This window comes from Trachemys scripta, chromosome 5 (assembly GCF_013100865.1).
Source record: "Trachemys scripta elegans isolate TJP31775 chromosome 5, CAS_Tse_1.0, whole genome shotgun sequence".
Taxonomy (NCBI): domain Eukaryota; kingdom Metazoa; phylum Chordata; order Testudines; family Emydidae; genus Trachemys; species Trachemys scripta.
In genome coordinates, this window is record NC_048302.1 from 107,921,492 (window position 1) to 107,944,637 (window position 23,146).

The 23,146-nt window shown below is 40.2% G+C and overlaps 1 protein-coding gene across 7 annotated transcripts in view; it reads right to left on the reverse strand.

The window, feature by feature from the left end:
• SLIT2 (slit guidance ligand 2) overlaps window positions 1-23,146 on the reverse strand; it is a 419,653-nt gene that overhangs the window by 144,804 nt on the left and 251,703 nt on the right. For all 7 annotated transcript variants that reach the window (XM_034771222.1, XM_034771220.1, XM_034771221.1 and 4 more), the window contains exons 6-7: window positions 8,323-8,394; window positions 3,962-4,033 (exon numbers count right to left, since the gene is read on the reverse strand). In XM_034771222.1, the coding sequence (XP_034627113.1) occupies window positions 3,962-4,033; window positions 8,323-8,394 (144 nt within the window). The remainder of the gene's footprint in view (window positions 1-3,961; window positions 4,034-8,322; window positions 8,395-23,146) is intronic.

The window sequence follows — 23,146 nt, forward strand, 5'->3', positions numbered from 1 at the left end:
TTAATGAGGAATCGATCTTTTAAATTTTTCATTTGAAGCTGGAGAGTCACGTAGCTTTATTTATTAACATTTAAGTAGCAAAAAGCCTTTTTAGGTTATTCTAATTAGTTTAATAAGAAACTAGGTTTGCTATCACAAAATTGAGTATCTACAGTTTCTTCCCTCTCTCCTAAAAGAGAAAAGCAAATACACCAGAGTTTGAAAACAGCTCTTGAGTTCTTTAGCTTAGCTCTGTACAAAAGGCCAATAAATCAAAAAAGTCTAAAGTAGACTGGTTTATCACAGTAATATACTGACAACAAAAAAAGCTAATAAAAGATTTGGCTTCCAATTAGAGATATCAGTAAGTCTGGCTGTTATTAGTCTCTATAGAAACTACTTGCAAAATCCTTTTAGCAGGTCATATTCATTTTGCTGCTGAACAAGACAGAATAATAATGCAATATAAAACACCTTCTTTCACATCCCTTCCTGATTTTCTCTCCTTTTGTTTAATCACAGAAAAGGGGATTAGCTGCCTTTGGCTCCTAGGGACTCATATTCAAAGCAATGCCTGAAATTAAAAGACCAAATGGCAGTGAGTGAAGGAATTAAGTAAGTTGCCTCTCTGTTGGCAGAGACCTACACAAGATCATGGCTCCTTGCCAAGTGCCAAAAAGCACTTTGCCATTGATAAAATATCAGACAAATGTATTCACTAAATTAGGTAAATTACTTCAGCCTGGGTTTTTTGTTTTTTCAAACTAAAGAAAAGGACATTCAAAGCTATAAATCAAAACCTTACTCCCAGAATCATCCATAACAGAGTAATATCATTTTAGTGCTTTTTAGCTAATGTGCTCAATTCTAAGCAAATAATTGTAATGGATATTAAAAAAAACAGAACTCAGCTGAGAAAGCTAATTAACCCACTAAAAACCTATTTAAGTAACATCAAAGCTGTGGAAACAACCAACAAAAGCAAGATGATTTAATTGATTCTTATTTCCATTCACAGAGAACTAAAAATTAAAGTTAAAATTGATGTATTTTCCTTAACTATTTTTATGATGGTGTGGGTATTGTAGCAGAGAGATACAGCATACAATATGATGCATGCAATACATGGCCAGCACTGGGTAAGGACATAGTGTCTGATTCTGCACTTGCTTACATCAGTGCAAACCCAACAGTAACTCCATTGAAGGCAATGCAGTTACACGTGTAATATCAGTGTAAGTGGGATTAGAGGGACAAATCTCTCTTTTGAATTGTCCTCTAGCTATTTATTGTTACAGCTAAATGTCACAGTTATGATGGAGGGCATTCTGTGTTGACTTTCTTTTGTTTATATAATAAATTTTAAGCTGAACAACCATCCCACAAAAATCTTTATGCAAGTTTGCAAAAGACTAAAATCACTCTTATAGTCTATTGCCTAAATGCCACTTGTACTGTTGAAATAAAGTTTAAGTAAATATATATAGTGAGGTATAGACACTGCTAATCGCACAAAACCGAACACCCCTGCCCCGCGTTCCCTGAGGCTCCACCCCTTCTCTGAGTCCCTGCTCCCACTCACTCCATCCCCCCGCCCCCCGTCGCTCGCTCTCCCCCACCCTCATTCACTTTCACTGGGTTGGGAGGGGCTTGGTGTGCGGGAGGGGGTGAGGGCTTTGGCTGGGGGTGTGGGCTGGGCAAGGGGTTGGGGTTTGTGTGGGGGGGAGGGCTCTGGCTGGGGATGCAGGTTCTAGGATGGGGCTGGGGATTAGGGGTGCAGGAAGGGACTCCAGACTGGGGCTGAGAGGTTCGGAGTGAAGGAAGGTGCTCAGGGCTGGGACCGGGAGTTGCAGTGCAGGAGGGGATGCGGGCTCCAGGATGGGACCAGGGATGAGTGGTTTGAGGTGTAGGAGGGGGCTCAGGGCTGGGGCAGGGGGCTGGGGTGCAGAGTGTGGGCTCCAGGAGGGAGTTTGGGTGCGGGAGAGAGCTCAGTTCTGGGACAGGAGGTTGAGGTGTGGGAAGGGGCTCCAGCTGGAGATGTGGGCTCTGGGGTGAAGCCAGGGATGTGGGGTTTGGGATGAAGGAGAGGGCTCAGGGCTGGGGCAGGGGGTTGGGGTACAGACTCGGAGGGAGTTAAGAGTACGGGAAGGGGATCAAACCTAGGGCAGAGGGTTGGGGTGCGGGAGGGAGGGAGTTCAGGTGCTTACCTCAGGTGGCTCCCAGTCAGCAGCACTGCGGGGCTAAAGCCGGCTCCATGCCTGCCCTAGCTCTGCGTGGCTCCTGGAAGCGGCCAGCATGTCCTGCTCCTCCTAGGCGGATGGGCCAGGCCACTCTGCATGCTGTCCGCGCCCAAAGGCACCGCCGCCACAGCGCCCATTGGCTGTAGTTCCTGACCAATAAAAGCTGCGGAGCCGGCGCTGGGGGAGGGGGGGAGGAACAGCACACGGAGCTTCCCTGATTGCCCCTTCACCTAGGGGCTGCAGGGACATGCTGGCCACTTCTGGGAACTGTGTGGAGCCAGGGCAGGCAGGGAGCCTGCCTTAGCCCTGCTGCGCCGCCGACCGGGAACCGCCTGAGGTAAGCGCCTGCACCCTGAACCCGGTTGAAAACTGGATGCCTGGCAACCCTAGGTGCACAGTCAGAATACATTATAAATACAACACTGATCACTGGCAGTCCATGGACTACACAGTTTAAGAACCACTGGATGAACCTAGGACCTGATCTTGAAAAAAATACTTAACTTTACACAGTTGACTATGCCCATTGATTTCACAATACTTGTGTAATCCAAAATGGCCTCCACATAAAAAAATAAAATAAATAAAAATAAATTAAATCAAGGCCATTTTGGGTTATATAAGTACCATCCATGGTCCTATATTGACCTTTTTTGTTTTCAAGCAAGCATCCCATTTACTTTCAATTTCACCCATCTTTCACTTCAGTGGGAGTTCTGCCTGGATCGGCCCTAAAATATTATATTATTATATGTTAATTATATAATAATTGTATGTTTTTAAAAAAGCCATCCTTAGTTTTTTGCATAAACTTAAAAAAAGGCTAGAACTTGAATGAATAGTTTCTTTGTTTCATTTTAGTAGCCTGAAGCATATGCTTATGTTTCAGTCATAACTGCTAAAAATTGGGGCCTTAATGTAAATGCTGACACAACCTTAATTATAACAGCACTGCCAGTTGATGCTATAATTTTTTGTTACAAAGAATGTTGGAGAGCCAGTTTAGTTTAATTAGGTCTGCTAGCAGTGCAGTCATAAAAGCATAAAGATTTCCCATTTATCACATCTGACAGCCAATCAAAGATCCTTCCTTATTCTTAAATGAAATGTGACCTATTGAATAGCTCAAAGTAAAACATTTTTTTTTCATTCTCAAATGCACCTATTTTTAGATATAGTTATAATAGGTTGACCAAATATCCCGATTTTATAGGGACAGTCCCAATTTTTGGTTCTTTTTCTTATATAGGCTCCTATTACCCCACCCCCATCCCGATTTTTCACATTTGCTGTCTGGTCACCCTAAGTTATAATGTGCAGAGTAGTGTCTACCTTCTTCTCTAGATGGTGAAACTCCTGTATGGTGTGGAGGGCACTCCTGCAATTTGTGGCAGGATAGAGAAATGACAAGGGCAGCTGCATTTCTGTGGATCCAGTGGCCCCATTACCCTGCACAACTGATACAAGGGTCTCTAGTTCATGGGTCTCACTTACTTCCCTTGGGTTGGGGGGTTTGTTAATTTTACCTCAAAGATTTCTCTGCAATTGATTCACATAGTGCCCTTATGCTGCTGGAGTGGATCTCAACCTAGAGATCTTTGAGTTGCACTTTTTCCCTTTCTTGCCCCCAAATCCATCTAGATGCCTTTTCAGAACCACTAGCAAAACTTGTGTAGAAATAGTGGAGTGGTGAACACACTAGATTAACAGAACAGACAGCTATTGTCATTGGGACTACTTACAAGGTTCTGAGTTTGGGCATGTGGTTGAAACTTGCCACTGAAAGTCGAGTGATGTTGTTATTGTTGAGAGTGCTGCAAAATACAAAAAGATTCAACTTAGCATGTTGAAGTTATCAGGATTCCAGATACTGTCCAAACATTTCTGAAGAAAATTAGATGGTATTATTTGAGATACAAATTTGCTATGATTTTGGAGAAAATACAGCTAGTGCAGAATGCAGGGGCCTGCTTTTTAAAAGCGGGATTTCAGAAAAAGAGCGTTTACACCTGTGCTGTGTGAGCCGCCTTGGCTGCCAATGGATTCCAGATGAAGTGTTGGTATTTGACCTTTATGTCCCAAGTAATTCAAACCCCAGCTACCTGAAAGGCTGTCTCCCTGTCAGTCACTGCAAATGTTGAGATCATCTGAAGTATTAAAGGTGGGAATGCCATCCTAGTATAAAGCAGGGGACAGCTGGTGGCAGGACATTCTCAGAGAGGGATCCCCTGGTTCTGGAATTCACTTCACTCTGGTTCCTCAGGGCCCAGATTTGATCACTTTGAAGACATGCTGCAAGATCCACTTGCCCCAGGTGGTCCTGGGAAGGATGACACGGAGGCTTACTGACACTATGTGGGAGATGAGGTTGGTAGTTGCCATGGAGAGTTGCAGGATGATTTTAGGTGACTTGTTCTGTATAAGGTATGGACCTCTTGGGAGCCTTAATATTTTACCAGAATAGTTCTATGTATGTTGTGCAATGTGCTTACGACTTGGCACAGGCACAGTGAATAAATCTAAGTAAATAAATACTTGGTTAGCAAAGAGTTGTCTTAGCATACATTAATTGCAAAGAGAATGAGTAATAATGTATGAAAACTTTATGAAATATCTTGCATCTAACTATTATCTTTAGTTTGATATAAAAAGAAGACAAGCTTGACTCTAGAACAAAGATTTAAAGAGTTAATATTCCCCCATATTTTTGTCTTACAACTTGTTTATTTGAAAGGTTATTTTGCACTTTAGCTAATCAACTCTAATGAACTGAGAATTCCATTGGCTGAATCTTTGCGCTCCTTTTTGAAAAAGCAAGTGTTTCAGTTGTATTTTTTAAAAACACAAAGCATAATTTGCATAATTTGTGCTGGTTTCTCAAGACTTTTGCATTAAAAGTTCAAAGTACTTCTGAAACACACAAGGGTAAATTGCCAGCACCATAAATGGAATCAGGTTGAGCACCTCCAATTAGCTTTAATGGTAGCTATGTGAGTTAATTTCTGGTGCAATGTGTTGCAAATTTACCTCAGTGTGCTTACTGATTTCTGTTCCTAAATGTTCTCTTCACCCACACACAAGGTAACTCCTCTGTGTGCCCTGAGGGGTACAGAAACCAATGAGGAGTAGAATCAGGAAGAAAGGAAAAAAAGATGACAAGGACATGTGCCCTACTTGAAAGAAGTGACATTTTGCATAGGGCTACTGCAAAGGTGAGACTGCCAGAAAAGGGTCTAAAATGGTAATATGATCACTGTCTTTATATGACTCTCTGTCACAATGTCCAAATGAAAAATATACATTTCCTATGACTCTCCCTGCATGACTTATTAATGGGTGACTTCAAAGGTACACCTTTTTTAAAAAAGGAAACGCAAACCAGTGAGGATTTATGCAGTTCTTATACTACTTAAATAGAACAGATTTTATAAACATTTTTAATGATCAATATCGTATTTCTGGTGTTTGGTTATTTAACTAATTCTTTCTTTCTTTGACTGTTCTTGTATTCCTCTTATGTTGCACCAATTTAATTCTGTGGATTTAATTGCTGCAGTACAGCAAAACAGTAGCTAGTAGTAACTTAATGGATTAGACCATAAACAATTCCATCTAATAACCCAAATCTGTGGCTTTCATTAAAGGGACACTGCCAACTTAAAAAAAAAATCATGCTTCTATGTGAAATATTTTCAACTACTGTTACACATAACCCCCAAAATTCTGATGGCTGAAAGAGATTAAAGAAAGATAATGTTTCTATTTTTGCAGTTTGTTTACTTTTTGAACTTAACAGCATTGTGTGAATTGCCAGGATCACCCCTGCATAATCAGTTTCCCCCATTTGCTTCAGTCACACAGCTGCAGCGGAGAAAAAAAAAACATTTTAAAAAATAGGAAATTTGACTTAAAGCCACAGAAATTTTCTTGAGGATTCACTGCCAGTAGTAGTACCTGAAACTACTTTTAACTCTTCTTTTGAATTGTCTAGATTTCATGTTGACTGCATCCCTTTAATTATAACCACCTCTGAACCTCCGCAAGTTTCCAATGATGGAAAGTTTTTTTTTGTTTTTTTTTGTTCAGAACTGTACAAGACGTGTCACTTCAGCAAAAATTTTAAAACACGATTCAATCAGGGTACAGGACATACTAAAAGCTCTATTCTACACTTGTATTTTGATAGAAGATACGCATTCCATGCACAATATTCATATAGACAGAATAAATCCAATCAAATGCAAAACCAATATATTTAGCTTTCCTAATTATTCAATGTACATTAGGCTATTGACTGACCTGAATATCTTCTTCTTTTTTTTTTTACTTTTATTTATTTATTAGACAATATTCCTGCTGTGAAGGTGCAATTTACAGTTCCATTCAACATATTTGTCTCAACCTTGTTTGTAATTTAAGTTCTTCTATAATATTGTTTATTGAATCAAATGGTTTAATTCAAGAGTCCAATTTATTTACATATTTAACTAATGGTAATAACATATGTATATTCAGGCACAAAATACTGCAAGATTACCTGCCTTTGTGGTGCAATACTACTAATTTGTACGGATTTGATTCTGTGCCCATTGAAATCTATGGGAATTTTTACCAGTTTTGATCAGTAAAAATAATGGCAGTAAAGCAGCACAAATAATATTTGATTTAATTAAAATACACATTCAAAATTCATTTCTTTTGGACATATATAAAATGCAGTCTTAAAGGAGGCTATATATTTAAAATAAGGTAAGATGATAACCGCCCTAACCAGCACTATGAAAATATAAGTTACCCTGTGATACAGGTGAGTTCCTTGGAAAGTGCGGATAAAAATCACACACTTGTATAAATGGTATTCTGACAAACCACCCATTTATATACTTTACAATTCACATATGTTAATATCAAATAAGCAGTGTATTTTAATACATTTTTAAAAAGACAAAGCAACATTTGGGTTATCTGGTTACTTGACTCTAATGACTTAAAACCAAGAAATGTGATTAAAATATTAAAAATTAAAAACAAATAAATAGTCACAGCTATCCACTCATAGTAATCATAGATTAGCTCAATAGCTGCTGAATAACTGCCACCTTTTCCCTAAGTTGCTCACATTTTATCCTTTGGAGTCTAGCCATAAAAAGATAATGTGTGTTCTCAGAAAAGCTTCTTGATTTTACATAATTACTAACAAAAATTAAGTTAAGACTTAACGCTCTCTCCTCCCACCAATTTAATTTAGCTTTGGGTTTCCAAGTCGTCTGAAGCAAGGGTGATTTAAAACGACATCCAGAGAAGCACTATTATTGATAGAGAACAAAGTATCCTGCTTTCTTTAAATGTATAAAAGTAACCAAGGAATGTGACACTTTCAATGACAGAAGAAATATTTAAAGAATGTACCTTGCGCCTCAAATTCTTTGGGAATTAGACTTTTTACTCATCATAGTTACTATTTTCAGGTCAAGGGTCATTGTAGATTATTTTGTTACCTTTATCGTCATTTGACAGCAATTTCAACATGAGAAAAAAGTAAGCAAGACAACGTGCAACCCAATCCTTCAATCAATGCCATAAATAGGTTGTGTATAAAAAAAATCAGTTGTAAAGCATTTAATAATGGATGGACAGGCTACATATCAGATATCACAGTTCTGTTTACTGAAAAAGTAGCTGGGTGAAAACAGTTAGCATTACAAATGTATTCAAGATATTTATCATTTTGATATAAAGAGGCAGATAGAGGTTAGCTACATGAGATTACATAACAAAAGCAATATTAAAGTGTGTAGCACTTCAACAATGAAAAATATTTTACAAAAATAAAGGGATGCATTAGTACCTATTTTTTTCAGGAAGTGTCTCTTTCTTACAATACATGTCATCTGATTATTTTGTGAAATACTTTTCTGGGTGAGCAAAATAATATGTCTTTATATATATATTTACCATTTTACAACACATCACAGTGGATTATTTTAAGACATCTTTTCACTAGACCATTTTGTCACCAGGCTGCAGCTAGCAGATAAGCTTTTACATTAGTACTCCCTAGATACTGAGCTCCCGTTAAAAGTAAGATACAAGCAATACTTACAGCACTTCCAGGTCGCGTAGAGCCCTAAATGCCCCATCTTCAATACAGCTGATCTGGTTGTAATCCAGTTGCCTGTTAAACAGATTACGAGGGTATAGGTAAAAGAGATGAACGCTGCGTAAGAAAGCCTCCTAAAGGGTCTGTGTAGCTAGGCCACAGTAACTGAAACGCTCTCACAAATACACTCATCTGCTTAAGAATGTCACACGCCATTCTGGCCTTGATGCTGCCACTGAAATCTCTTTTTGTTCTGAACTGTCTGCGCAAAACAGCAGCTCTGGGAAAGCTCCAGTAAATAATAACTGCACCTTATATTAAATGCCAAAGGAATGCAATTTCATTACATCAAGAAAAGCTATCCATTAAAAGCTCTCAGCGTCATCTCACTGAAACAATTTCATTAAGGTAAAGGACTGTAAATCACTTAATGTCACATGCATCCCCTCAGTGACCTAACAGAATCCATTTATCAGAGAAGACCAGCTGCATGTTAATTTCACTATCCTTGGCAAGAAGGAGCAAGAGAGACCACTTTTAGGGTTTTTTAAAGGCAGTTTCCTTCTACAATTGTTTTAAATGAAGAAACAACATTGTCCTAGGCATGCATATTTGCTTAGTTACACTCCTTAATTCTGCTCCAAATAAGTCTAGCATTTGTTCTGCAATAACCTTCAGTGTATGATTTTTGCATAGTTTGTATTCTTTGTAATTATATGCAGATAGGAAGTAATAAAGGAGCCCTTGAATTCTGGAAATAAAACTCAGCAATGCCATCCCATACATTATTAATCTTTAAGTATTAAGTTATGAAAAATTTACAATCATTTCTCTGAAGGATGTTATTCCTTTTTTCAACTCAAAACATTAATACAATACATACTACATGACTCCCCTAAAAAAAGAAAGATACACTTTGCTGAAATTAACAACCACTCAGATACGAAATCCACGTTTCTACGCAGCTGAACAACACTAAGAATATGAGCATTATACAAATGAACTTTGCCCCTTGTGTTTCTCATTACATACTACCTATCAGAGCTAATAAGGCTTTTACTAAAGCACTTTCAGAGATTTTTCTGAACCTGTGGTAACCCTTTACTTGGATAAGAAATCATTACATCTTTGTTCATTGTAATATAGCAACTTTTACATGGCCTCTGAAGTTTCATATGTATTTTTTGTTTTAGTTTCTAGTAAACAAAAACACTATACTATTGTAGCTGTACTGGAACAGTGTTTCTGTTTACTAGAAACTAAAACCAAAATATAATTTCCTGAACACATTGTTTAATCATTTTGGCACAATATTTGTACTGCAGTGTGTTTTTCTTTAAACCTATGTTCCTAAGACCTCTTTTGATTTTAACTAATTAATTTCATTTAACAATTATGTTAATAGCCTTTTTATTTTAAAGAGGCAAAATATATCTACAGTACTATTGTCTAACCTCTGGAACAATTTATCAAAGCCATTTAAATTAGTACAATGGCATGAAATGTTACCCTTGACACAACACAAGAGAAATTGTTTCCAGACAAATTGGCAAATTCTTTTAATGCCATCAAATTTGCCTAATGCAGTCTGCAGGTTAATCTGTAAAAGGGTGAGCTGTATGTTTGCCCATATCTTATTATCCTTAGCTGTCAATGTATAAATCAGTGCTGACACAGCTTCTTCTAAATCATCCATATTATACACAAAGGGAAAGCTTTAGCAGAGGAAAGCACTCTAGCAAATCTTGTCCTACAAGAACTGAAAGGCAGATTGCTTCTACTAAACTGGCAGCAGTTGAGGTGCACCTGAAAAGTTTTGGACCTTTTCTTTTAGTGACACATTCATAGCACTGCTATTGTTAAGGGCAAGTTGCCATTTCCAGCCTAAACCATATTTTTCCATGGGTTTCCAACACGGCTGCTTTTGTTCACATGGGGCTGAAACATGGCGTGAAACTAATGGGATGAAATACATTTTTCTTCACAAGAAATAATGCTTAATTTAAAAAAAAATTATCTAAAAAGTAGTGTTTCCTGTTTCCTTTAGATGATTGGCTATCTGTTGTGACTAAATGTGGATCAAAAGGTCAGAAACACATTAAGCAGTTAGCATGGAAAACAGCTTTTTAAACCATTAAGTTATTTAGCTTTGAAAAGTGCTATCTAGTTTATCCTATTTGTATTAAGTTGCAGATATCCACCATACATAATCATATAATTCAATAGTTTCACTAATGGTAAATTCTGATAGACAAAACTGTATATAATGTCACTGACAGTGTATATTGTTACACTGGGACTGGTAGTGTTGAGGAATGATGAAGTTTATGGATAAGGTTGACTTCTGATTTCAGGGTAGTAACCTCGACCAGAGTTAAGGCTATCTGAAGACCCCTCAGTGTCCACTTTTATACTGCCCAGCTGTTATTTGTTTTTAATATGTTGACTTTCTAAAAAGCACTTTTTAAAATCTACAGTGTTGTTGTAAAGCTTTCTACCTCTGTTAAGTATCAGAGGGGTAGCCATGTTAGTCTGGATCTGTAAAAAGCAACAGAGAGTCCTGTGGCACCTTTAAGACTAACAGATGTATTGGCGCATAAGCTTTCGTAGGTTAATACCCACTTCGTCAGATGCAACTAACCTCTGTTAAGTTAGTGAAGCATATCTGCAATCTTAACTTGATTTTAAAGTGCTTTAAGAATTTCTTTAGCTCTTTTTGAATGATTACAAATTCCTCCAAAATAGGAGTCTGTATGGAGGCTGCTAGCTGAGTAGGAATGGACTTGCTACTCCACAGACCATACTTATCCTTGCACAGCTTATTTCATCCCACTCAAACTTTCACCCCAGGTGACTCCATTTCCAGTACCCTTGACTAGTGGTTCTCCACCTGTGGCCTGTGGGCTGCTTGCAGCCCAATCAGCACAGAGATGCGGCCCATGTAATATCCTCAGGGCCAAACAGGTAGTATTGGATGTGGCCCACAATGGTAAATAGATTGAGAACCCCTGCCCTTGACAGTCACTATTTTTCCCCCCATGGGCCCCTTTTTCTGTCCCTTCCCTATATTATGGCTATTTACATCGGGCAATGTGTTTTTTGTAAAGTTCACAGGATTCCTAATGTCATTTCTCATTCTTAAAAACCTTTCCATTGCTTGGGAGAATTAACTCATTTTTGCATCCATATCTGCAGTGTTACCTGGATACTTCCTGTATTTAATACATAGCATTTTTTAAAATGTTACAGCAATGTTAATTAATTGCAAAGGCAAAGTTGTGAAGTTTTTAAGAGCTATGCAAAATTTATGTAGCTTTATCCTGTAGTCTTATCAATACATCACGTGCAAAACATGCTCTTAATAAAACATTATTAATTATCATAATCATACACATTGACTGTGGACTTCTATTTTCCCACACTCCTTTTTACTTTTACATATCTTTAATGGTTAGAGCTAAAAAACAAAAATTAAAAAACCCTCAAAAATCTAATGTTCAATGTCAGAATATCTATGTACATTTAAGAATTGATATCTATCTTCATACAAAAGAAATTTACACCCTATGCCACCAACACAATAGCATACTAAAAGTCCATAGTTCATGGAGGTTGAGATAAATTGACAATTTAAAGTGAAGTTTTCTACTTCTTTCTCCTTCTGTTCCTCGGGGCTTGAAAATATTCTGTTTTGTAATGTAAGAATGGAGACCATGCACCATTAAAGTTGTTCAGTTTGTACTGAAATGAATGAATCCAAGCTTCATTTCTTAATGCACTGCTTAATAAGTCACTGTAAAAAAGTCAGAAACTGATGTCCATCTCTTTACCGTGCTTACGTGATAGGAGCAACATTCTTATAAACCTTTGCATTTCACATTTACTATTCCTTAGATCATTCCTTGGGTGTGTGGAGGGAGGGGGACAATACTTGTCATTGCAGTATTATTTTTGGAAACAGTTACTATTTTCTACTAATTTGTCTGCATTTTGAGATAGAATTAAATTATGTTTACTCAATTGCCTTTTCTGTTGCAATTTCCCCAATTCCGTTTATAAGGCAGTAGTTTCATGGCACATAATCTGGAAAGAATGTAACAGAATCTATATAAGATTTTTGTACTGAGTTTCCATCAAATTACAGACAATAGGACTGTATCTATCTGATTCTACTCTTCTTTCATATGAAAGAAAAAATGCTTTCCTCCCATTTATCTGCATGGTTTATTTTGTTCAAACTATGTAAGCTTTTATTTAAAAAAATCTATAATTCATTTTCACTGAAAATCAAGGAATAAAACTTTTACTAAAATAAGATGTGTATCAAGTTATTGATCTTTTTATTTCTATTAAAGCTAAACAGCTGGCACGATGGATACATCCTTTAAGTATGGCATTTGGGAATAAAAACTGCTTTTTAATAACTAAATAAAGTCCTCTACATAATACCCTCCAATCCAACAAAAGTCACTAATGTTGTCTGGGAGCAGAAGAACAAAATAAAACAAGTTCAGAGTTTTGAAGTCCAAACATTTTGGAAGTATGACAAGTCAAAAATGTAAGAATATGTATGAGAGATGTAAACAACTTTTGTTTTTGAATGGTAAAATCTCAAATTTACTGTGCCCAGTTTTTTCCCAAATTTTCTATAAAAATTCTAACCTACACTAAACATTCAGATGAATATTAAAGGTAAGCGTGTGGGTCAAAATCAGGCTTATAATGGGCAACTAGCCACACCTTCAACTATGTGAAGACTATCACATCTCCATCAACTAGAGATACCGCCACAGAATTGTATTGTATAGCTCTTAACACAATGGAGGCCACAACAGATGCTATTCACATATGGTATGTTTTTAGTTTATCAAAAATGAAAGGTAGGCAGTTGGGGAAAGTGATTTACCTGTCAGGAAACATGGGAAAATATTATTTATTATTTGTATCACCATTGTGCCTAGGAACCCTAGCCATGGACCAAGACCCCATTGTGGTAGGTGCTGTACAAAGAGAACAAAAAGATATCCTGGCCCTGCAAGAGTTTACAATCTAAATAGACAGAAGAGACACATGATGCAGGGGGAGTGGTAGACTGAGCAGTTTCCAGATTTCTAGAGAAGAAGAGGGTGCCACAGTGTATGACTGGTTATGCACTTTACTCTTAGAGCAAAGGAGGTCCTTACTGTGCTTTACCTCCACTTATTACCATTTGATAAAGCTCCACTTGGTTGGATCAACAGTTATTTCAACACTCTTCTAGGAGCTGAAAACTGCTTTGAATGTCCTTTTGCAGTGGTAGTTTAGATACTGACATCCTCATCTGGTCATAGGGCAGTGAAGCAGCAGGCCAAAATAACTTTAGGTAGTTCTATTCGGCAACTGACTACACAACCCACAAGTTATGCAGCAGGTAAATTATGTCATCGGTGTGACTTCATATCAAGTGACAATACTGGATAACAAAACAGTCTCATGGCAAGTGTGTAATTTTTTGGGAAATGCACAATTAGTTAGTTTGGCATGTGACATCATTCAATAGATATCCCCCAGGAATACTTCTGTTGGGGCCTTGTGTTTAAAGATCAATTAAAAGACTTCTGCCTGTGGAACAACTCCCCTTAAATGATAAACTAATTATCAACAAATATCCTGGCAAGGACACAACTGCTTTGGTTCATGACATGATTAAGTTAGGCCTTGTCTACACTGGCAAGTTTCTGAGAAGTAAAGCAGCTTTCTGTGTTGTAACTCCCGAGGTGTACACACTGCCAAACCACTTAGTGCACAGAAACTGCACAGTTGCAGCGCTGTAAAAAAACAATGCTGCGAAGAGCTTTCTGTGCTGGGGCTACAGCCAGGGCTGGCAGTCGCCTAGGGCACCAGGATTTTGGGGGGGGCGGCAATTCGGCGGCGGGGGGTCCTTCCGCGCTCCGGGTCTTCGGCGGCAATTCTGCGGCGGGTCCTTCACTCGCTCCGAGACCTGCTGCCAAAGTGCCCCGAAGACTGGGAGTGCGGAAGGACCCCCGCCTAGGGAACCAAAAACCCTGGCACCGCTCCTGGCTACAGCGCTGAGGTGCCAATATAGACACCGTGGCAATTACAGCACTGCAATTGGCCTCTGGGAGGTATCCCATAATGCTTGTTCTTGCCTCTCTGGTCATTGGTTTGAACTCTACTGCCCTGCCGTCAGGTAACCATCCGTCATCCCCACCCCTTAAATTCCTTAGGAATTTTGCAAGTCCCCTTCCTGTTTGCTCGGTGACATGTGCAGTGGTCTCAGCTCATCTTTCTAGGTGACCATGCCTGCTCCACACACCAGGCAATCCCCCGTTTGGAGCAATGCCGAGCTCCACGACCTCATCAGCATTTGGGGAAGAGGAGACTGTCCAGTCCCAGCTGCGCTCCGGCCATAGGAATTATGATACCTATGGACAGATTTCACGACGCATGACAGAAAGGGGCCATGACCGGGTCGCACTTCAATGCAGGGTCAAGTGAAGGAGCTGTGGAATGCCTACCACAAGGCGCGGGAGGCAAACCGCTGCTCCGGTGCTGTGCCCATGAGCTGCCAGTTCTACAAAGAGCTGGACTTGATACTCAGTGGTGACCACACCTCCACTGCGAAGGCCACTGAGGATACTGCGGTGGCTCATGTGCCAGTCAAGAGTGGACCAAGCCAGGAGGAGGAAATCTTGGTCAAGGATGTGAAGGGGGAGGGGGACTCAGAGGCAGAGGATGACTCGGAAGTCAGAGATGCATGCAGCCTGGAGCTCTTCTCTACCCCGGAGGAGGCTAGCCAGTCACAGCTGTTGGATTTTGGGGAAGCACAAACAGGAGAGGAGGCCCCTGGTAACTGGCTTTGATTTTGCAAATCACTGAAGCGAGCTGTTGGGGGCAGGAGGGTTGCAGAAAGAAGGCTTGTGTCTGTGTGATGTACGTACCATCACATGCTAGTCTGAGTGGCGGAACAGGTTGTTGATTGACTCCCTCACTTCACAGGAATCTGCCTCAGAGATCTCCAGAAAACTCTCATTGAGATACTGGGCAATCCACTGCTGCAGAACTTTGGCAGAGCTGCTTTGTTTCTTGCCCCATTAAGGGTAACTTTACCACACCCCTCTGTCATCAGTGAGGGGTGGGGAGGGAGGAAGGGCGAACTGCATAAGGGCCAGAGCGGAAGCCACCATCTTGAAGACGACCCTCCGTTGGTTCCCTGCTCACCCTAAGCAGCAAGATATCTTCCATAATGAACACAGCCTGTGGAAAATGTGGTGACAGGAATGATTATAAGCCCCCCCTACAATGCTGGTTCTCCCCAAGAGCCACATACCCGGTGTACAGTACGGTCCTGGAACACTGTTTTCCCCTTCCCTGCAGTTACGCACCATTTTGGGGGTCTTGCGGCTCATGTGTGCTTGCCTGGGGTCAGCCAGTTAGTGACAGGTATGTGAATAGTGTCTGTGTTTTAAATCAGTTGTCCGTGTGTTGCAAACAATACTGCTTTTGTAAAATGTTGCATTTTGGCTTCACAGATATGACTTTGGGAGCCTCTTTGTTATCGCCAGCTGAACGGCTAGGCAAAATTAGAAAGTGGCCACAAAGAACTAAAGAGGACTTTCTGCATGAGGTCATGATGCACTCTGCGGCCGAAAAACAAGAATTGAAGGAGTGGTGGGACAGTGAGAAGAGGGACTGAAAGGAGAATGCGGTGCGCCAGAATGAAGCGGCTCTTAAACGTTATGAAGCACCAAGCGGACACACTCCAGGTGATACTAACACACAAACCGACCAGCTGAGCGCCCACCCTCCTGCAGCCACTGTCCAAAACTCTTTCCCCTGAGCCCCTCAAGCACCACCAACACACTCCTATCAACTTACAGGCTCTAGTCTATACCCGCAGCATTCCACTTCTGTCCTGTCACAATCCAGCCCTGCGGACTCCCAGTACCCACTGCACTTAACACCCGTCCCTCTGCAGTTTAGCCCTGCTGAAGTACAGTACCCGCTGCACTGTACTCCAGAGGAGAAGGTTGGATACGATACCTGGACATACACAAATCTTTAACCGTCCCGGGACCCCACCTCCTCCTGGGACCCTCCCTTCCCCTATCCCCCCTCAGTGCTGATGTGGCTTTCTTTTTGTCTGTCTCTCTCCTCCACTTGTTGTTTTTTTAATAAAAGAATTGTTTTGGTTTTAAAACAATCTTTATTCCATTAATTGAAAGCAAACAGAGCCCTACAAAGCAACAGGCAATTTTCTTACACCTTCACAGTGCATCGTCTCCGCCCATCACAATCACCTCCTAGCATTACAAGCACTGCACTCCCAAGCATATTACCAAATATTAGTGGCTTTCAGCTTCAAATTGCTGCCTCAAAGCATCCCTGACCCTTATGGCCCCATGCTGCACCCTTCTAATGGCTCTGTTCTCTGGCTGTTCAAATTCAGCCTCCAGGTGCTGAGACTTAGCCGTCCAACCCTGAGTGAAGCTTTCACCCTTCCTGTCACAAGCTCATGGGGTGAGCTCATCACACAGTCCCATAAATGTGGCTTTCCTTATCCGAAAGTTCTGCAGAGACTGCTCGTCATCCCAGACGTGCATGATGATGTGATCCCACCACTCAGTGTTTGTTTCCCAAGCCCAAAAGCGGTGTTCCACCGTGGTCAGCACCTCCGTGAATGCCACAAGCAATCTTGTGTCGTAGCTACTATGCGTGGCGAGATCAATGTCGCACTCCTCTTGCCTTTGTAGTTGAAGGAATAACTCCACTGCTACTCGTGATGTGTTGGTCAGAGCGAGCAGCATATTGGTCAACAGTACGGGATCCATTCCTGCAAACCAAAGAGGCAGAATGCGCAGTACACAAACCGTTGAAAGATGGCACCAAATGAGGACGGAAGCACAGAGATCGCTGGGATGTGAAGCAATGCATCACAGGGCATTGGAACAGGACCCAGGATGCCTCAGGACTCTCTCCGCTTTCCCGCAACTCTTAGCGGCAGAAGAGGAAGAGATGCGCTGTGGAATAACCGCCCAGAGTGCACCGCTTCGAATACCGCTGCCAAGTGCTGAACTCACAACCCTGGGTTTAGGAGGCCAATGCTCAAACCACTGAGCTATCCCTTACATTACAATAACATTCAGATAAAAGATAAATCAAATCTAAGGCCATCTGAAATTTTCCAACTCCATTCGAAAGGGCCTCAGTCAGCACAAATACCACAAAAAGGTAGCACAACATTTGTCAGACATATACAACAGACAAGACTGAAGACAGAAGATATTTTTAAGATGGTAAAAACCAACCTCGACCATCCCTGATACCTGATTTTCTAAGGTTTACCTTGATCAAAACCATTTGAGCTTTAAAGAATGGAGACCCACTTCCTGGCTGGTGTAGGAGTGAGCTGGAAAGTTAATTACAAGCCTAGTTAGAAAGAAATATTAACAGCCTCTCTGTTCACATGAAAGCACATTTTCCAAACATATCATTTTCCAATATTTTCCCAGGGAAGACCCTGGGTCTCCCGGCCCAGTTTTCATTAGGGAAAGTCTAGTTATTTTTACTCTGCCTGGCAAAGAGATGCCATAAAACATTTTTTGGGGAAATGTTTGTGATTGGCACTTACATTAGTGCTGTATAACAGATGAAACCACATATCAATGCAGCACTGCAGATGTCATCTACTTGCCTAATATTTAGCGTCATTCAGATAAAATAACTTGTTTAATTATTCTCAAAGGTCCTGCTCTGCCTCAGCTACCCACTACCTAAAGTGCCAAACACCACAATGGGCGAGGGGAGGGAAGGAAGAGGGACTTGGGTGAGTTCACACCCAGTGAGCTTTGTTTTGAAATTCAGGTGGAAAGCACAGAGTTTTGCCATAGTGAGGGTCAGAACCATAAATCCTTTCAGTGGGTCTGAAATTAGGCCCAATTTCACAAATCTGCCACAAGTTACATATTTGTAACAAAACAGGATTTCAGGTCACCATCTGTATTCAGATACTATAGTGATGAACAGTAGTATAAAATCCTGAGATATATTGTTTTATATGAAGTCCAATATCTGTGCTGATGAAGTGAAGTTATAAAGGATCCTCAGTAAAAGCTTCTTCAAAATTATTTTTAGTAGCCTAGGTATTACAGCAGGCCATTTTATATACAACAAAAAGGGTATATTGGGTAAAAAAATGTAAAAGTGCCTACAGAACTTAGAATTCAAAAGTGACTTAGGAACTCATTGCCTTTCAAAGATTCTTCGGCTGTTAAATGAGTTTTTAAAATAGGACTTAGGTCTTGTCTACACATGGAAGATCACAAAATCATAGAAATGTAGGTCTGGAAGGGACCTCGAGAGGTCATCTCATGCACCCCACAAACTGAGGCAGAAACAAGTATAACTAGCCCATCCCTGACAGATGTTAAACCTGTTCCTAAAAATCTCCACTGGCAAGGATTCCACAACCTGCCTTGGAAGCCTATTCTAGTGCTTAACACCCTTATAGTTAGAAAGTTCATCCTAATATCTAACCTAAATCTCCCTTGCTGCAGATTAAGCCTATTACTTCTTGTCCTACCTTCGGTGGACAGAGTATAATTGATCACTATCTTCTTTATAGCATACCTTAATATATTTAAGGGGGATTGGTCCTGCTTTGAGTAGGAGGTTGGACTAGATGACCTCCTGAGGTCCCTTCCAACCCTGATATTCTATGATTCTATTTGAAAACTTATCAGGTCCTCCTTCAGCATTCTCTTCTCAAGACTAGACAAATTTTTTAATCTTTCCTCATAAGTCAGGTTTTCTAAACCTTTTATCATTTTTGTTGCTCTCCCCTGGACTCTACAATTTGTACACATCTTTTCTAAAATGTGGCATCTAGAACTGCATATAACACTCCAGCTGAGGCCTCACAGTGGGACAATTACCTCCCATGTCTCGCATGTGACACTTCTATTAATAATACATTAAAGAATGATATTAACTGTTTTCACAACTGCATCATATTGTTGACTCATATTCAATTTGTGATCCACTTTAAACCCAGATCTTTTTCAGCGGTACTACTGCCTAGTCAGTTGTTCCCCATTATGTAGTTGTGCTTTTGAGTTTTACTTCCCAAGTGTAGGACTTTGCACTTGTCTTTACTAAATTTCATCTTGTTTATTTCAGACCATTTCTCCAATTTTTCAAGGTCATTTTGAATTCTAATCCTGTCTTCCAAACTGCTTGCAATTCCTCCAAGCTTGGTGACATCCCGCAATTTTATAAGCACTTTCTCCAATCCATTATCCAAGTCATTGATGGAAATATTGAATAGCACTGGACCCAGGACAGATTACGTGCAGGACTCAACTAGATACATACTCCCGGTTTGACACCAAACCATTGATAATTACGCTGAGTACAGTTTTTCAACCAATTGTGTGCTCATCTTATAATAATTTCATTTAGATCACATTTGCTTGAGAATGTTATGTGGGACTGCATCTTATTAAAATCAAGATATAGCGTGTCTACAGCTTCTCTCCTAACCACAAGGCCAGTAACCCTGTCAAAGAAGGAAATTAGGTTGGGTTGGCATGATCAAAGTGGGAGGTTAATTTGAAGTAGAATAGCAATTCTGGAATAATTCTAGATGTAGAAACTCTTATTTTAGAATAAGATTGCCTTTTTCTGGTGTAGCTTACTTCAGTTCCAAAGTAGATTAAGCTAATTTGGAAAAGAGTATTCTTATTCCAGAATAAGAGTTTCCACACAGTTATTCTGGAATAGCTATTGGGAAATAACTGCATGTGTAGATAAGCATTAGGAATCACTTAGGAGGTTTTTGAAAATTTTACCCATTTTCCCTTCATTCCACACACATAGTTCTCATTGACTGAAGAAATTGTAAGGTGAGAATAGATTGATAGATATACCAGCACATGTCAAAAAAAATTTCTACATGTTACTGGAAATACATGTACTCCAAACAATCTTATGGAAATAGATTTTTTCCCTTTTGTTTTTTGTGCTAGATTTTTGTGTTGAAGGGGATGTTGGCACTACCTATAGTAACAGCTACCATCTTCATAATACTGGTGTATGTCCCAGGCAGGGAACACATCTGGGTCAACATTTGTGCAGACGTATAGCCCATACATTTGCAGTTGGAATGGAATGGAATACTATATCATCATCTGAGAAAAGTCCAGTACTTGTAATGCTCATCATTAGTATCCTTCACCCCTTACCTGGACATAAAAGGTAACTCCAATTAGCAAAGTTTTCAATCTCAGAAGGTCAACAGTACTATTCAATAGTAGATGTTTGGGTGATTTTCTTTAATAATTTTTTGTAACATGTTTATGGCATGCTGCTATGTACAGGTACAGGAAGTATTTGTGAGTTAAGCCTCAGTTTATCCACATCCTTTTGTAGTGTGGGGCCCAAAACTGGACACAGTATTCCAGATGAGGCCTCACCAATGCAGAATAGAGGAGAACGATCACATCCCTCCATCTGCTGGCAATGCCGTTAGCCTGCTTGGCAACAAGGGCAAAATGTTGACTCATATCCAGCTTCTTATTCACTGTAACTCCGAGGTCCTATTCTGCAGAACTGCTGCCTAGCCATTCGGTCCCTAGTCTGTAGCAGTGCATGGGATTCTTCCGTCCTAAGTGCAGGACTCTGCACTTGTCCTTGTTGAACCTCATCAGATTTCTTTTGCCCAATCCTCTAATTTGTCTGGGTCCCTCTGTATCCTATCCCTACCCTCCAGCGTATCTACCACTCCTCCCAGTTTAGTGTCGTCTGCAAACTTGCTGAGGGTGCAATCCATGCCATCCTCCAGATCATTAATGAAGATATTGAACAAAACCGGCCCCAGGTCCGACCCTTGGGCCACTCCGCTTGATACCGGCTGCCAACTAGACATGGAGCCATTGATCACTACACTTTGAGCCTGATGATCTAGCCATCTCTCTATCCACCTTATAGTCCATTCATCCGGCCCATACTTCTTTAACTTGTTGGCAAGAATACTGTGGGAGACCGAATCAAAAGTTTTGCTAAGGTCCAGGAATAACACATCCACTGCTTTCCCCTCACCCACAGAGCAGATTATCTCAACATAGCAGGCAATTAGGTTAGTCAGGTGTGACTTTCCCTTGGTGAATCCATGCTGACTGTTCCTGATCACTTTCCTCTCCTCTAAGTGCTTCAAAATTGATTCCTTGAGGACCTGCACCATGATTTATCCAGGGATAGAAGTGAGGCTGACTGGCCTGTAGTTCCCCAGATCTTCCTTCTTCCCTTTTTTAAAAGATAGGCACTACATTAGCCTTTTTCCATCATCCGGGACCTTCCCCAATTGCCATGAATTTTCATAGATAATGGCCAATGGCTCTGCAATCACATCCACCAACTCCTTTAGCACCCTCGGATGCAGCGCATCCGGCCCATGGACTTGTGCTCATCCAGCTTTTCTAAATAGTCCTGAATCACTTCTTTCTCCACAGAGGGCTGGTCACCTCCTCCCCATACTGTGCTGCCTAGTGCAGTAATCTGTGAGATGACCTGGTTCGTGAAGACAGAGGCAAGAAAAGCATTGAGTACATTAGCTTTTTCTACATCCTCTGTCACTAGGTTGCCTCCCCCATCCAGTAAGGGGCCCACACTTTCCTTGACTACCTTCTTGTTGCTAACATACCATACATCCAAGTATCCACCCTATAATTTACTTTAAATGAACAATTTTGGTCTTTCCTTCTCATCCTCTAAAAGAGTGGTCTCAACCAGAGGTACGTGTACACCTGGGGGTACACAGAGGTCTACCAGGGGGTACCTCAACTCTTCTAGATATTTGCCTAGTTTTACAACAGGCTACATAAAAAGCACTAGCGAAGTCAGTACAAACTAAAATTTCATACAGACAGTGATTTGTTTATGCTGCTATATACGATACACTGAAACGGAAGTACAATATTTATATTCCAATTGATTTATTTCATAATTATATGCTAAAAATGAGAAAGTAAGCAACTTTTCATTAATAGTGTGCTGTGACACTTCTGTATTTTTATGTCTGATTTTGTAAGCAAGTCATTTTTAACTGAGGTGAAACTTGGGGGTACGCAAGATAAATCAGACTCCTGCAAGGGGTACAGTACTCTGGAAAGGTTGAGAGCCACTGCTCTAAGAAAACCCCAAATGAAGTGCTAATATCTGAAACTTGCTGAAGTCTGTGCTTAGAAGCTAAAACAATATGATGCAGACTAATAATCTTAACCAAAAGCATTCACCCTTTAAGAAATGCAGATGTTTAACCTGCTAATTATTTATTCATCCTCTCAATATGCTAATTTAGAATGAATGAGTTTCAGTTCCTTCTTCATTTGCACAGGTAGCGGTAGTAACTAATCAGTAAACAGATTTATTTTGATCACCCGTTAGTTGTCTCCTCCTTCTAAAATTCAATTGTCTTCACATAAGGCGTCCAAAGAATATTGTTCCTGAACACTTTAAATCAAGCTATGGCATACGTAAACTATGATGATGTTATTAAGAAAAATGTGGCATATGAGCTTAGATCAATACACATATAGTACATTGAGATTATTCCACATGGCGGTGATACTCCTGTGCAGAAACACTGGCACACAGACTCTGTATTTCAGCACTCTTCACATGCCATTTCAGACCACATGGGATCAATAAAGCCAACACTTAATTATAAAATACTAGACTATATGGGGGAAAAGCTGGAGGGGGGGCTATTTTATATGCAGCAGGGATGAAAAAGTTCAGGACTTCCTTATTTCTTGAAACAACTAACCAG